At 40.4% G+C, this 13,152-nt stretch overlaps 1 protein-coding gene across 1 annotated transcript; it reads right to left on the bottom strand.

The window, feature by feature from the left end:
- Positions 1-3,139: 3,139 nt before the first annotated feature.
- Positions 3,140-9,551, bottom strand: si:ch211-262h13.5 (uncharacterized protein LOC571127 homolog). The gene is made up of 7 exons (XM_022209482.2): positions 9,248-9,551; positions 7,937-8,047; positions 7,163-7,250; positions 6,182-6,348; positions 5,583-5,690; positions 4,740-4,826; positions 3,140-3,899 (listed from the first exon to the last, which is right to left on the bottom strand). Exons 1-7 carry the CDS (start codon positions 9,479-9,481, stop codon positions 3,405-3,407), a joined length of 1,290 nt encoding a protein of 429 aa, XP_022065174.1. The 5' UTR covers positions 9,482-9,551; the 3' UTR covers positions 3,140-3,404.
- Between the last annotated feature and the right edge of the window lie 3,601 nt (positions 9,552-13,152).

Here is a 13,152-nt window from a genome sequence, read left to right as displayed (position 1 = left end):
ATATCATAAATATACACATGTTCACTCACTGCACACAACACTGTTCATATTGTGTGTATTCTGTATATATCTGGCATCTCATCTGTGTCATACTGCTCCGTTATTTGCACCATCTTTATTTTTCTTTATCTTATTAATCTAGCAAATTGATATTACTTACAGCTTACTCTGTGTATATACTACTCTGCTCATGCTGTTAATTCTGTATCAAATTATATATATCAAAAAGTGCTTATGGAATACACATTATTTACACATATCAGTTATAAATGTGTTGCATATATACATGCACTGTCTGTTCTCTTTATTTTGTTAATACATCTCAAACTGTATTTATCTCAGCACATTCATAATGCTCTTTAAGCTATTCTACTTAGACATTTTTACCTTGCACTGCACTTGTCCTCTTTCTTTTGCACTTATGGTTATATGCTCAACTGCATTTTGTTGTCTTACTACTAGTGGTAATAAAGTTGAACTTGATCCAGTCTAATCTCATTGCTGTTGTCATCCTGAGGGTGTTCTTGCCTTCACTGTCTCGGATCGCTTCTTGTGGTTTGTGGATCAGAATGAACGACATGCAGGTGGAAACATCCGAGGACATAATCAAGCTTTCTTTGAAGAGGTCACGTCCCCTCCAGCATGCAGTTGAAAATATGTTAAATATGTCCTCCTTTGGGGAACCCTGTCAAATGATCTGTCTGTTGGCATTTCCTGTCCAGTTTTATTTAAAAAAAACTCTGTCACCATATTGTATTTCCATATTTTTTAATTGCGTTACGCGATGGGAGTAATCAAGATGAACTTTTTAGCAGCCTAAATAAACATGGGTCCCCTACGAATGTCTGATGATGACTACTGTACTTTAATAGTCGACAGCCAGTTCTGATTCTGACTGTAGTTCTGGTGGACTCTCTGGTGATTTTTTGTAGGTAAATGGACCTGCTGGGGCTCTGTATTTGTTAAGTCTAATCTGGTTTCATAAGACCTCTCTAATCTGTTGTTTTTTATAATCATTTTCTTAACAAGGCCTGTAAGATTTCACATCTGACATGAATCTGTCACCCAAACTTAGGTTTTATGAGTGTAACGGTCAGCTGGGTGTTGTGAAATGCTGTTTTCAAGGTTAAGAATAAATGTACAATCTCAAATGTGCTCAGAAATTCTGCCAAGGAACTTGTTGTGACACAATAGACCAGACAGCAAAACAGCAACCAACTAAACCCTGGTGGTGAGATTGCTCTTTTCAGCTGCTGTTCCCAAGGTCAAGTTTCAGTCTCCCTTTGCTTTATCCCCAATCAAGTCATCCCAGTTTGAGACTGCTGTGGTCAGTGCCTTGAAAGCAGACTAAACTCAGTGTCAGCTGAGACACTCTGGGATAAGTGAAACCAAATGGATTTACTGTCAATTCAACTAAACAAAGAAGATCAGAGGGTCTCTCACACCCAAACTCCTCCTGTAGCTTTGGGGATTTTTTGTTTTCAGCATAGAGGGCCAAGACAAACCCCGAGGAAAGAGAGCAGGGTGGAGTTACTAACACAAGTTTAGCTCACTGTTAATTTCTCAGTTTGTGCCTTTATGAAAAGTAGGTTGCTATGTTTAAGTAGCTACACATAGACATGTTAGGTAGTAAAATGTTTTGACACTCAGAAGTGAGTTACTCATCTGATCCTTATTTTACAATTTGGGGAGTATTAAGCATTTAAACCTCTGCTGGACATTCAAGTCTTAATGTCACACATCAGCCTGATTGGCACTCAATTAGTGTCAGGTCCTGGTGTCAGGGATTGTTATTTCAGCCGTTTTCACACATCTATTAAACCATCTGTCCTCTCTGCTGGCCTCAAAGGATGTTCCACTGTCCTGTAAATGAAGACATACTGCTGACTCTTGAACTCTGGGATTTGCTCTATATTGGCCATATTTCATGTCCAGACTTATAGATCTCTGACTTATTGGTTGCTTTGGTCTCTGCACTGCTCTGTTTGGGTTTAGGTGAGTGTTGTTTTCTTATGGACAACTATTTGACCTGCTGGGTTTGAGAAATACCGAAACGCTGTTGATTGAAGATCCTCCTGAGTGACACTTAATCACACATGCAGAGCTCCTCTCCTCTGTGCTGCTCTGCTCTTTCTAATAGCTCTTGTTGCTGTGTTGACAAAAGCCCACTTTAGCTAGCCGCAAGCTTTTAAAGCTTCCCTGAGATGTTTGCGCTTCCCTCTCGCCTCAGTGCTATTTGGCACAGTCTAAATGCTGCAGTGAAGAGTACTACTGTAATAAATCCTGACTTTCCCTTTGCTCCACCAGACATGTTTGTAAAGCTGTTTCTAAACCAAGTGGATGTTGAGGAACACAATGCAAAGAGGGGAAACCTTGGTTTGTTCTACAAAACTATCATCTTTTCAGCTTTAAAAGACAATTTTTTTTCCCTAATTCATTCAGATTCTGGCTGATGAAAGTTTTATGACCTTGATTCATGAAAAAATAAAGAGAGTAGGAGAGAAATTCTTACTTGTAAAAGAACCTTTTTACACTTGAATAGATAACACAGATCAAGGTTAATAGTTCTGAATAAAACCCAAAGTTGACTATCTTTTTTTTTTACAGTAGTTTCTTTGTTTGCTTTTATTTTTTTGTGCTCTCTCATACAATTGAAGCAGTTTGTGTTCATGCCAATTATATTTGTGCTCCATTGTAATATTTCAGTTAAGATCGAAAGAAAAATTCTCCAAGTTGACTCTTAATGATCCCAAAAAGTAATGTGTTAAAAATGAAATTCAATACATGAGTTGTAAGAAAACACTGCAGCTAAATAGTTTTATTTTTTGGTTATGTGTTCAGTCCTATTATAGATGATTAAATCCAAAACAGTCTAGAATGCAAAGATACTGAATTTAGAAAAATCTACGTGAGGCAAAAATCCATAAATTTGTGGACAGGAATTGGCAGAGCTTTTGCAATATTGCTTGATAAATTACTTAAACTGATCATCAAAATAGTCACTGGTTTATTTTCTTTTCAATTAATTACTTGACCAATAGACACACTTTTCCAGCTCTTAAATGTTCAGGCCTACAATATAAAATTTAAATACCACCATAATTGATTCTATAGGCTCTGTAAGTCATTAAACAGAGGATTCACACCAGTATTTATTCAAATTGTTCAAATATCTGAAGCCATTTTCAAATACATGTCTCAGCTTCATGTGCTTTGGGAGCACTGTTACAGCAGCAGCAGAAACAGCAGAGAGGTCATTTCAGGGCCACTGAAAAGAGACAGCATCCTTCTCATTAGCACAAATTATTACAAGCCTCCAGTGACAGGGAGCGGAACAGTTTATTGGTACAGACTCTCACTGGATAGAATCATATATGAACTTATGGACCTCTAAGCAGGACCAGTTAAACTGTGGTGTATCGAGCCGCACCAGGACAGGATCGGAAAGGAGAGTTCCCACTGGGGAAATCAGCCAGGAAGACGGGGTTGTAAGAGGGAGAGGTTTCTATCAAGGCCTGCCGCTTCTTACGGTCACGCTTCTGGTAGCGGAAGCTAAAGGGCGGACGAAGAGCCACAAGGCCTGCCACTTCTTCAGAGGACGAATCATAAGGCCCAGCATTGGGAGCCTGCTGTTGCTGGTTTGTCAGGCTTTCAGCAGATTCACTGGAAGAAGAGCTGAGAGCTACGGCGGGGTTGACAGGAACGGTGGGGTTGAGGGGCACAGGGTCAGCAGGTTTGGGATCGGACGGCGCCGGCTGAGCATCAGTGGGTGATGGGGGATCAAAGGGAGCAGGCTGCGGATCGTTTCCTGGGTCATCAGTTATGGGTGGAAAAGTTGGGATTGCAGGTTGGGGGAGGTCGTGACCCTGTGGTTGCACTGGTCTGAGGTGGTCCACATTCTGGAGACAAAATAGACAAGATCATGCCAAAATGACGACATCACAAACTCACCAGTCACAGTTACACAGTATTACAATACATGATGCACATTAGATTTAAAAAGACACGAGAAAACAGGATGATTATAGCACAGAACCACACACCTTTAAATGTCAAACATATGAGTAAGCACGCACTAGCACAACATGTAAAATACTGCAGAATATAATCGCCTGTGGTAACCATTCAGAGAGTTACATTATTATTCTAGAGGCTTCTTTAGTAAAATCTGAAACAAAACAGAACTGAAAACATTCATCAGAACTAGGTCAGGCAGCGACTTATTACATTCCCAGTGTGCAGCGTTGCAGTGTGAAGCGGCTTTCAGTTACTCTCTTACTGACATACATCTGTATTTGAATGTTGTCTTCATTCTTGGCTTGCACATATTTGAACTGTTATGATTGCTGAACATCTGTGCTGCTGTTTTCCTGTGTTTACTGTGCTGTCATGGTTCACAGATTATAACGAAGGACAATTAAAATGATTTGATTTGGTCTGTGGTTCAAATTTCAGATGCATATTGAAGGTCAAAGTGTCCTGATTTCATGTAGTTTATTCTCATCTCCTTTATTTCCCCTTTTGTTTTCAAGGAAGAACAATAATGTCATATATAAAACATGTTAACAGCTTGTAGCTAAGCTGGATTTTTTTATTGCTTTATTTTGTGCTTCTTTCCTTCTATCTTCAACATATCGATCACATAATTGTTGTAATTGTTGTTGTTTTCTATTTGAAATTACTGCTGCCATTTTTCCTGAGTGATAAGACAATAAATATGTTCTAATTGCCCCTTGTACCTGTATTTTAAACATCTCGCAGGACACCTGAACTTCAGGATCGGCATGAATGTCTCCACGTGCAGAACCTGTACAGAAACCTGCAGTCTGAGAGAAGAACAAGCAACATTTTATTAATTTCTTCCAGATGACTCTGCCAATATGGAAAACAAAGCAACACAACAGAGCAGGCGAGAGTCAAAGTAAACAAAAAAGGAAGATTTCCTGTCAGGTTTCTTTAATAAAAGAACCAATTACCGAAGCCTCTTAGTGGTGTCAGTTTTAAACATAGAAATTAATCTGTCATGTCATCAAGTGACACTCCCTGGAGCTGCTTCATTGATAGTAAACAACATGCTGGCTGATCGATGTTTAATAGAGTTTTTGCAACAACATTAATTAGTGTCACACTGTCAGCGTAATAATCATTCTTTTAATGAAGGGAGCTATTTCAGACAATGCGGTTTGATCAATTCAAAGGCTGCAATGATGTGCAGCTTTTTCCACTTACATGCCTTTATTTCATTAGATTCACCTGCACACTCCACACAGCTGTGCTCCCAATTACTTTGAGAGTTGTTTCAAAATTCTTGTGGTTTTTACACACACAAGAGAGCTGGAATATGATAACTACTCACTGATATATTTTTGTGCAGACAAATTTCTGCAAAGGCTTTGATCATTAACATTGAAGTTGCAAATTTTCACCAGTTTCACAGAAAACTGAAGAACTAAAGAAACCTAATAGAATTTGATTGCACTGAATTATCAAATAAAGAGACCCCTGAGTGTATGACCATATTATAAATGTTTCATGTGGCTCGATAACTTGTAATGTTGAATAAGTTGGCTCTGGTTGAATACCTCTGTGTCAGACTGGAGTGTCAGCCGCTGGCAAGTGCCTCTTTCTGTTACTCCCTCTGGACACTCTTGGACTGTGTACTCCACAAAGGTGGCTTTTACTGGCACAGCCTGAAATATGTATTTAAAAATGGTTAGAAAAGGGCAAATTGCACAAATAAACACATCCGTATATACACACAGAAATAGAGGTAGTGTAGTTTTGTGCCGTAACAGGGATCTTCATGGGTTTAGATCCCAAAGCTGCGCTATCACAATGCAAATAAGTATAATATACTGAGCTTTGGTCCCCAAGCAAACTATTCAGTTTCTCATTTGCTCTCCAAACAAAAGCAGGGTCACACACTAATGTCTAAAGCACCTTCAATAATCCTTTGCAGTGTTGCCAGACTCTTCTATTACTATTACATTATGGTTATTGCTGAGCAGCAATGGTTCTCATCTGGCACACAGAAGCTCAAAAGTGCACTGTACCATCTGCTGAGATTTTTCTTGAGCATATTTCCCCATAAAGACAACATTCAGCACATTGTTGAGTAATGACATCCGCCCCAGAGCATTGTTTCTTCCATCAGAGTGTAGAACTGTACATGCAGTTGTACCTGTGCTGCAGCTCTGGTGATCCTTTTCACTCCAAGTCCTATACCCAGAGTCGACTGCATCTTATATTGGGTGAGAGTGAGCCGGGCAGCAGTCACAGCCTGTGGACTGTCTTCAGGAAGCAGGACGGGACAGGTTGGACAAGTCTGCTGGAGCTTCTCTGGAGGATCTGCAGAAACCAGAGGGAGATCATGAGGATGTTTTAGCAAATTTTAGCATTGAAATTACTGCTAACAAAACATTCTGCATGTTCTGGTAAAGCACAGTCATTTGAAACAGATTACAATCAGAATGCTATGAGGATGGCCTCATTTAAAGACATCTTTGGGTTGGTGACCTCTGCAAATTATCAGCAAACAACCACTGACATTTAAACCAAAAAAGATTTAAACAGCCATAGTGGCAAAAGACCTTCATGGCTTTGCATGGCCAAGAAGTAATCTAAACAGATCAGGGTGAAACCAACAGACATTTTCATGGCCGACATTTTGATTTCTCATGGTGGGGAATACACAAGTGTGACTAATAATTAATTAATAATGGCTCAGGTCCATTTAGCTCTGCCAGTAAGCCATTGTTCATGCGATTAGTTACACCTGCGTGTGACAAATTGAATGAAAATGTCCACAGTGAAACATGTCTACTCTGAGATACATTTCTTTTGCTTTTCTTTCCCATGAACTTTATGTAGTAAATGATGTTACATCTGAGATTTTAATGAGACACTTTCTTCATTTTAAATTCATATGAAGACCATCCAGCTGCAAGGTCTGTATGATGCCATGTGAATTTCAAGAGTAAAAAAATATACATTATGTCGTAAAACACAATGCAGAGCAATCCCTGTCAAATTTGAGTTGATTTAACCATTGAAAGCTAGCTCATTGTTGCTCATGACTTTACATTCTGTATACATCCGGTGATCTACATGAATCTATCAAAGCAATGAAATGTGTATTAATATAACTGTGTGCTAATGTTACCTGGCACTAGAGCGCAGTCGTAGCTGTACAAGTAGGAGTAGCCCTCTGGTGTGTGCAGAATGGTGGTGTTGCAGTTTCCAGAGACTTGCTGAAAATGGTAAAATGGACAGAATTCCTTGTTGGCACAATTACAGCCCCTTTAGTAGACAAGTACTATCTTCAGTAGTAGATTTGATAACAAATTAAAATTAAGAGCATTACTTTTTTGATGACCTTCTGTCAATATGAGGACCACATATTTCAGTGAGGAAATTCTGACTTGTGTTCCTATTTAAAAGGCCTGTTTTTTGCAAAGGACTTAACATTAGTTTTCAATCAGGAACTGCACTGCAAATAACCAAATAATATAAACTGTTGTTCAAAAATTTGGGGTCACCCAGACAATTTCATGTTTTCCATGGAGGCTCACATTTTTATTTATGTGCTAACACAATTGCACAAGGGGTTTCTAATCATTAATTAGCCTTTCAACATGACTAGCTAACACAATGTAGCATTAGAATACAGGAGTGATGGTTGCTGGAAATGTTCCTCTGTACCCCTATGGAGATATTCCACTAAAAATCAGCCAGTTCCAGCTAGAATAGTCATTTACCACATTAACAATGTCTAGACTGCATTTCTGATTAATTTAATGCCATCTTCAATGAAAAAAACCTGCTTTCCTTTGAAAAATAAGTACATTTCTAAATGACTGCTTACAAGTAAGAGTCCTCACAGGTATAGTACGAGGACAGACACGTGTGTTTGTTTGTATATGTGTGTGTGTCCTACTGTTTCCATGAATGGTCTGACATCACAGCGTTTCCATGGTTTTGGGCTGCCTATGTAACACTTGGTCTCCAGGACATCCAGGTCCAGGTAATATACATTGCCTGCAGGGCCCTGACAGTCACAATACAAACAGAGGTAACAGAGAGAGGAGGAGTAAGCAGTGCTGCATGGACAGATTTTCCTACAGTAGTAAATATATAAACCCCAGTATTTCTTTTCTTATAGGCAAAGTAGCAGCATTAAATGAATGTTAATGCATATCAGAGATTCAAATTCATGAGATGTCTCCTGCCAAGTAGCATCTTGTGTTAAGCAACATGTTTAGAGAGCCGTTTCTTCGATGCTTTATAATTCCACACAATATTGATTCGAGCAGCAGCACTGAAAACAAATGCCAACACTTGGAGCAGGTGTAATGGCAGCTCTTTTAGGTCATGAAGTTGAACCGAGCCTCTTAAAACCTGATCTGTCCCACAGTTGGGCCACTATAGCCTTCAGCAGCTGACAGCATGAAGTTCATAAAGTGTGTTGTGCAAGGTTTGTCCCAGCAGTCCTGCACCGAAATGACCTGGACTTTATTAACAGTCGCCTCAGTCCTAAAGGCATTTTTTCATGAGGCGTGAAAAGGAGACGGCTTCTCATTCCAGGACATAAAATTATGTACTTAGATTTCAATGTTACATTTATTAAAAGGGACATGCACTGATGGCGGTCATTCACAACAAAGTGCAGACAACAAATATTTATTGTTCCTCTCAGTCCTTAGTGGCTGAACACTAATGTAATTACTGCTATTTTTCAGAGCTTTGATTTGATCCAGTGGTTGCTAAACTGTGAACCAGAGACTACAGTGAGTCCTTGAGAAGCAGAGTTTAATTTCATTATCATTTCACCAGACTGAGAGTCAGCACATTGTGACAATGTAAGAGAGTTACTTCTGATTAAAAGCTTGACTGTGCACATTCATTTTTAACAACTAGACACAAATCTTGTCAAATGGGGTCCCACTGATATGAAGACCGTCCATGGCTGGTTAAATCTATCAATGTGTATCTCTTTTTCATTGGGATGACCGGCCATGGCTGGTTAAATCTATCAATGTGTATCTCTTTTTCATTGGGATGACCGGCCATGGCTGGTTAAATCTATCAATGTGTATCTCTTTTTCATTGGGATGTTTTGATATTGTAGCAACAACTGTAGGGAAAATAACCTTTCCACTCTGGTTAAGCATGAACAAATCACCCAGTGACAGATTTTCACAACAACCTCCAGCAGCTTTTCCCACTGAGAATTACGCTCTGTACTGACCTGAGCGTGCAGGTGGACGTTTGCAATGCGGTTAAGGGCAAACTTATAGCCATCGGTGCGATCCTCATTGATGTAAGTGACAGCCAGCCGAGACAGCTTCTCCACTGCTTTGTCGTTGCAGGGTATAGGAGCAAGTTCAATGGGCATCAGTACAAAACCCTCACCATACACACACACGGTGTGGATGGATAGCAGGGATATTAGCAGTAATAATGTAAGGACGGATTTGTCCATGGTGGCGCAGGTTTAGACAGGAGCTCAAAGGCAGAGCTGCTTTAAAGTGAAGTTTGTTCTCTTGTGTTTGCCTTCAATCGAGGCAGTGACTTTTGGAATGAAAACAGGAGGGAGCAGTTGAAATGAAGCCAAGGACAAAGTTTATTTGATGGCAGAGAGCTGATATTTGTGAATGGAGGTTCCAGGGATTTACTTAACCTAAGGAGCACTCATTCATTTCGGACAAATAGAGTGAATGTCAAAACTGTCACTCATAGCACTGCTGTGTTCATATGTCTGCATATATTAGGATTTAGGGCTGTCAGTTCAGGAGTTATTTCCACTCTGATCAAAAGGTGTCTGTGGTGTATTTGTGCATCCAGTTCAGTGCAGTAGATACCTGATTACATTATAATGAAGCCAAAGAGTCAGTATACACTGTGGGTGAGTTTTTGTGCCTGTAATAGTATTATGCCACCAGTAGGGGTCACTGTGTGTCCGATGTGCTGTTCTGGAGGGAAATCTATTGCTCCACCAAGCAGAACTGGGTTAATGATTCACTGATATCCAGTTAATTACTTTAAACATTAGATTTGCTGTTGTCTTGGAACCTCCTAACTCTGATATTTGTGCTTCCTGCCTTACTTTTACTGAAAAACCAAGTGGCCCTTAATCTGACCCAATTTACATCACAGTGGTAAATGAGCAACAGTAACTATTACAGCAGTTCCAGACCAGTGTGTTGTTTACAAAAGTATATTCAGATGAGTGTATTATAAATGGGATGTACAGTGTGTATTGTTTTATGTTTTTTTTATTTGTTTCAAAGGAGTAAACAGTGAGCCAGGCTCCGCTGTGTGTTGTGGGTGGGGTTCACACTTTTAGAGCAGTCAGATTGGTTCCATTGTTCATGACAAGATCGATTAATGTCTGTAACAGCAGCTAGTACACACTGGGACACAGGCGAGCTCACACACACAGCCTCTTATTTCTCTGTCTCTCACACACATTTGTTTAAATTTTTGTGCAGAAACAAAGAAATCCCTTTCTGTGGACACATAAGACAAAAGAAATCTGGGCTTTTAGAGAACCAGTTTGGCATTATTTGCCCACTGGCAGAGAGATGGGAAGATCTGCAGCCCTCTTAGATCTGTGTTTTAAATGTTGGACTGGGAGACAGTTAGCTCAGCATAAGGAGTGAAAACAGGAGGATACATTTAGTCTGGTTATGGATTTAACAAAAGAAATTCAGATGGGTGACAAGATAAAGGAAAAACAACTTAAAGTGTCTCAGAAAGGGACAGTGTTGCTTGGCATTGAGTATGCAAGTCTCTAGAGTTCTAGTGGAAGGATGAACACCTTTCTTCCAAACAATATTCCCCCACTTGGTGTTGGTGCAGAGTGCTGTCTAGCCGTTGACTGTATATAAAGATGGATGAACCCTCTGTGACGTCTGCTCCAGTGTGGTGGCTCCGGCTGTCACCATGTTGGCAGGGCCTGACTCCTCCTAACTCCCAGCTAATCCAAAAATGAGCAAAGAGGTGGAGCATGACTGGAGCTGATACGTGGCCATGGACTGTGCTGGTAACCACCTGTCACTTAAGTTGGCCGTACCCTTAATAATGCATAACGTTAAGTCTTAATACAATTGAAATGAGTGACCTACTTAAAACTGACCCCTTTATATGAAAAGGGAAAGTAGGACCACAACATTTTTTTTTGCACTTGGTTGTAAACATGTTTATTACTGCACTGATGTTGGACATTTTAAAATGGGGATCCATGGGGATTGAGTCGCATTTGGAACGAGTCTTAAACCTACATTCGTGGAACTTCAACTTCTGGCACATCCATACTGGCTTTACTTCTCAGTCCTGGAGGTTTCCACTCGTGTCTCACATGTTGGTCTAAAATGTCTCATAGGTGTTCAGCTGGGTTGAGACAAAGTTCATAACGTATGACTCACATCATTTTCATACTCATCAAACCACTCAGAGATCCCTTGTGCCCTGTGAATGGAGGCTTTGCTATCCTGGAGGAATAGAAATGAATCATGGTAAAATTAAGGTGATCACTCAGAACAATTTTGTATTGATTGTTATGAGGCGACAAATGGGTCCAAATAATGCCAGAGAATGCCCCCCACAGTATAACAGAGCCACCAGATCCTCTCACTGAGGCGGTCATGGTTCAGGTTTTTTCCTACTTAGAATGTGTTAACTCATCACCATTCACCAGAGTGTTTTGTTTGCTGGACTCTATTGCTAAAACCAGCGTACATTCAACAAGTATGTGACCTACAGATGACAGAGATGCAAAGATGACTACAAAATAGTTGTTGCTGGATCTTGAAACTATTTGCAACATTTCAATCTACAATTCTACAATTTCATTTAGCAGACGCTTTTGTCCAAAGCAACGTACAACACAAGCAAGAATTCAGACATAAGGAAAAACCTTTAGTAAGTGCAAAAGTGCAAAAGTGCGATTGGTCAAAGGTGTTGCGATCAAGTTGCAGAAGAAGTGCCAACCCCTTTTTTTTCAACTTTGTCAGTGCTAAATAAGTGCTGGGTTTTGGACCACCTGACTTATCATGAGGCTCTGTGATGTGTATCTGAACTGATGCCATTCAGGATAGAGCAGCAGTCACTCTGCATTTGAGCCGGTGAGTGTAACTGGGTTAAGCAGTGAGGTGCTGTAGTTTGTAACCTTTGGATAGAGCCAGACCAGTTGTTTTCACCTATTTGCAGGCTTTGTGCTAAGTCCAGCAAAGGCCAAATGAACAATAAATCATATTTCTCAGCCTAGTGTTGAACTGTTCTTTCAGACTGAGACTAATCGATTGAGATATCAGTGGGTTAAAAGGCCATAACCTCATTTTTATGTTTCATGCAGGCGATTTTTCCCCTCGGTGGTGGTTTTGGTTGTAAGTACACCTTGAGTGGTGAAAATTTTTAACATCATAGTCAAATAAAGTGGATTCTTTTTGCAAGCAGCTATCCAGGGATAATCATTTAATCCATTTCAAATATTCAGTGAACCAGGTTCAACCCTGAACACATCAGGAGAGAGAGAGGGGGAGGGAGGGACAGAGAGGGAGGCTCGCTCGGCAGAACAAATTCTACTAATATCGAGAGAAAAAAAAGAGCTGCCTCAGTGTTGTGTGTGTCTTTGTGCATGTGGGTTTTCATACGACAGAATGTGAACTGGTGTTTGTCTGTGTGCACATTTGACCGTGCAGAGCCATGCATTCATGCGTCAGTGTTACCGGGAGCCAGTTGTGTTGCAGCAGAAAGCAGAAAGAGTCTGTGGGGGAGAGATAAGAACGGCGAGGCTGCTCCAAGGACTCGCTCTACCAGCACAACGCCAGACCCAAGTTAGACAAACCTCCTTTGATGTGAGCACGGAGTAATCTCCCCTTCTGCTCGCTGCACAGAGATGCTATGCTGTAGTGATGCCCAGGCCCAGATACGAGGGGGCTGCTGCCACGGGGGCCCCTGCTGTTCACTTTGTACAGGGATGGGCTGGGAGTGAGAAGAGAAGAGAAGAGAAGAGAAGAGAAGAGAAGAGAAGAGAAGAGAAGAGAAGAGAAGAGAAGAGAAGAGAAGAGAAGAGAAGAGAAGAGAAGAGAAGAGAAGAGAAGAGAAGGTGAATTTCAGTGTGACTTGAGCTACAATACTGTTTTGAGAGAT

The sequence above is a fragment of the Acanthochromis polyacanthus genome, chromosome 4 (assembly GCF_021347895.1).
Source record: "Acanthochromis polyacanthus isolate Apoly-LR-REF ecotype Palm Island chromosome 4, KAUST_Apoly_ChrSc, whole genome shotgun sequence".
Lineage (NCBI taxonomy): Eukaryota > Metazoa > Chordata > Actinopteri > Pomacentridae > Acanthochromis > Acanthochromis polyacanthus.
The sequence above is the reverse complement of the archived record's forward strand: the minus strand, read 5'-3'. Positions and strand labels throughout refer to the sequence as shown.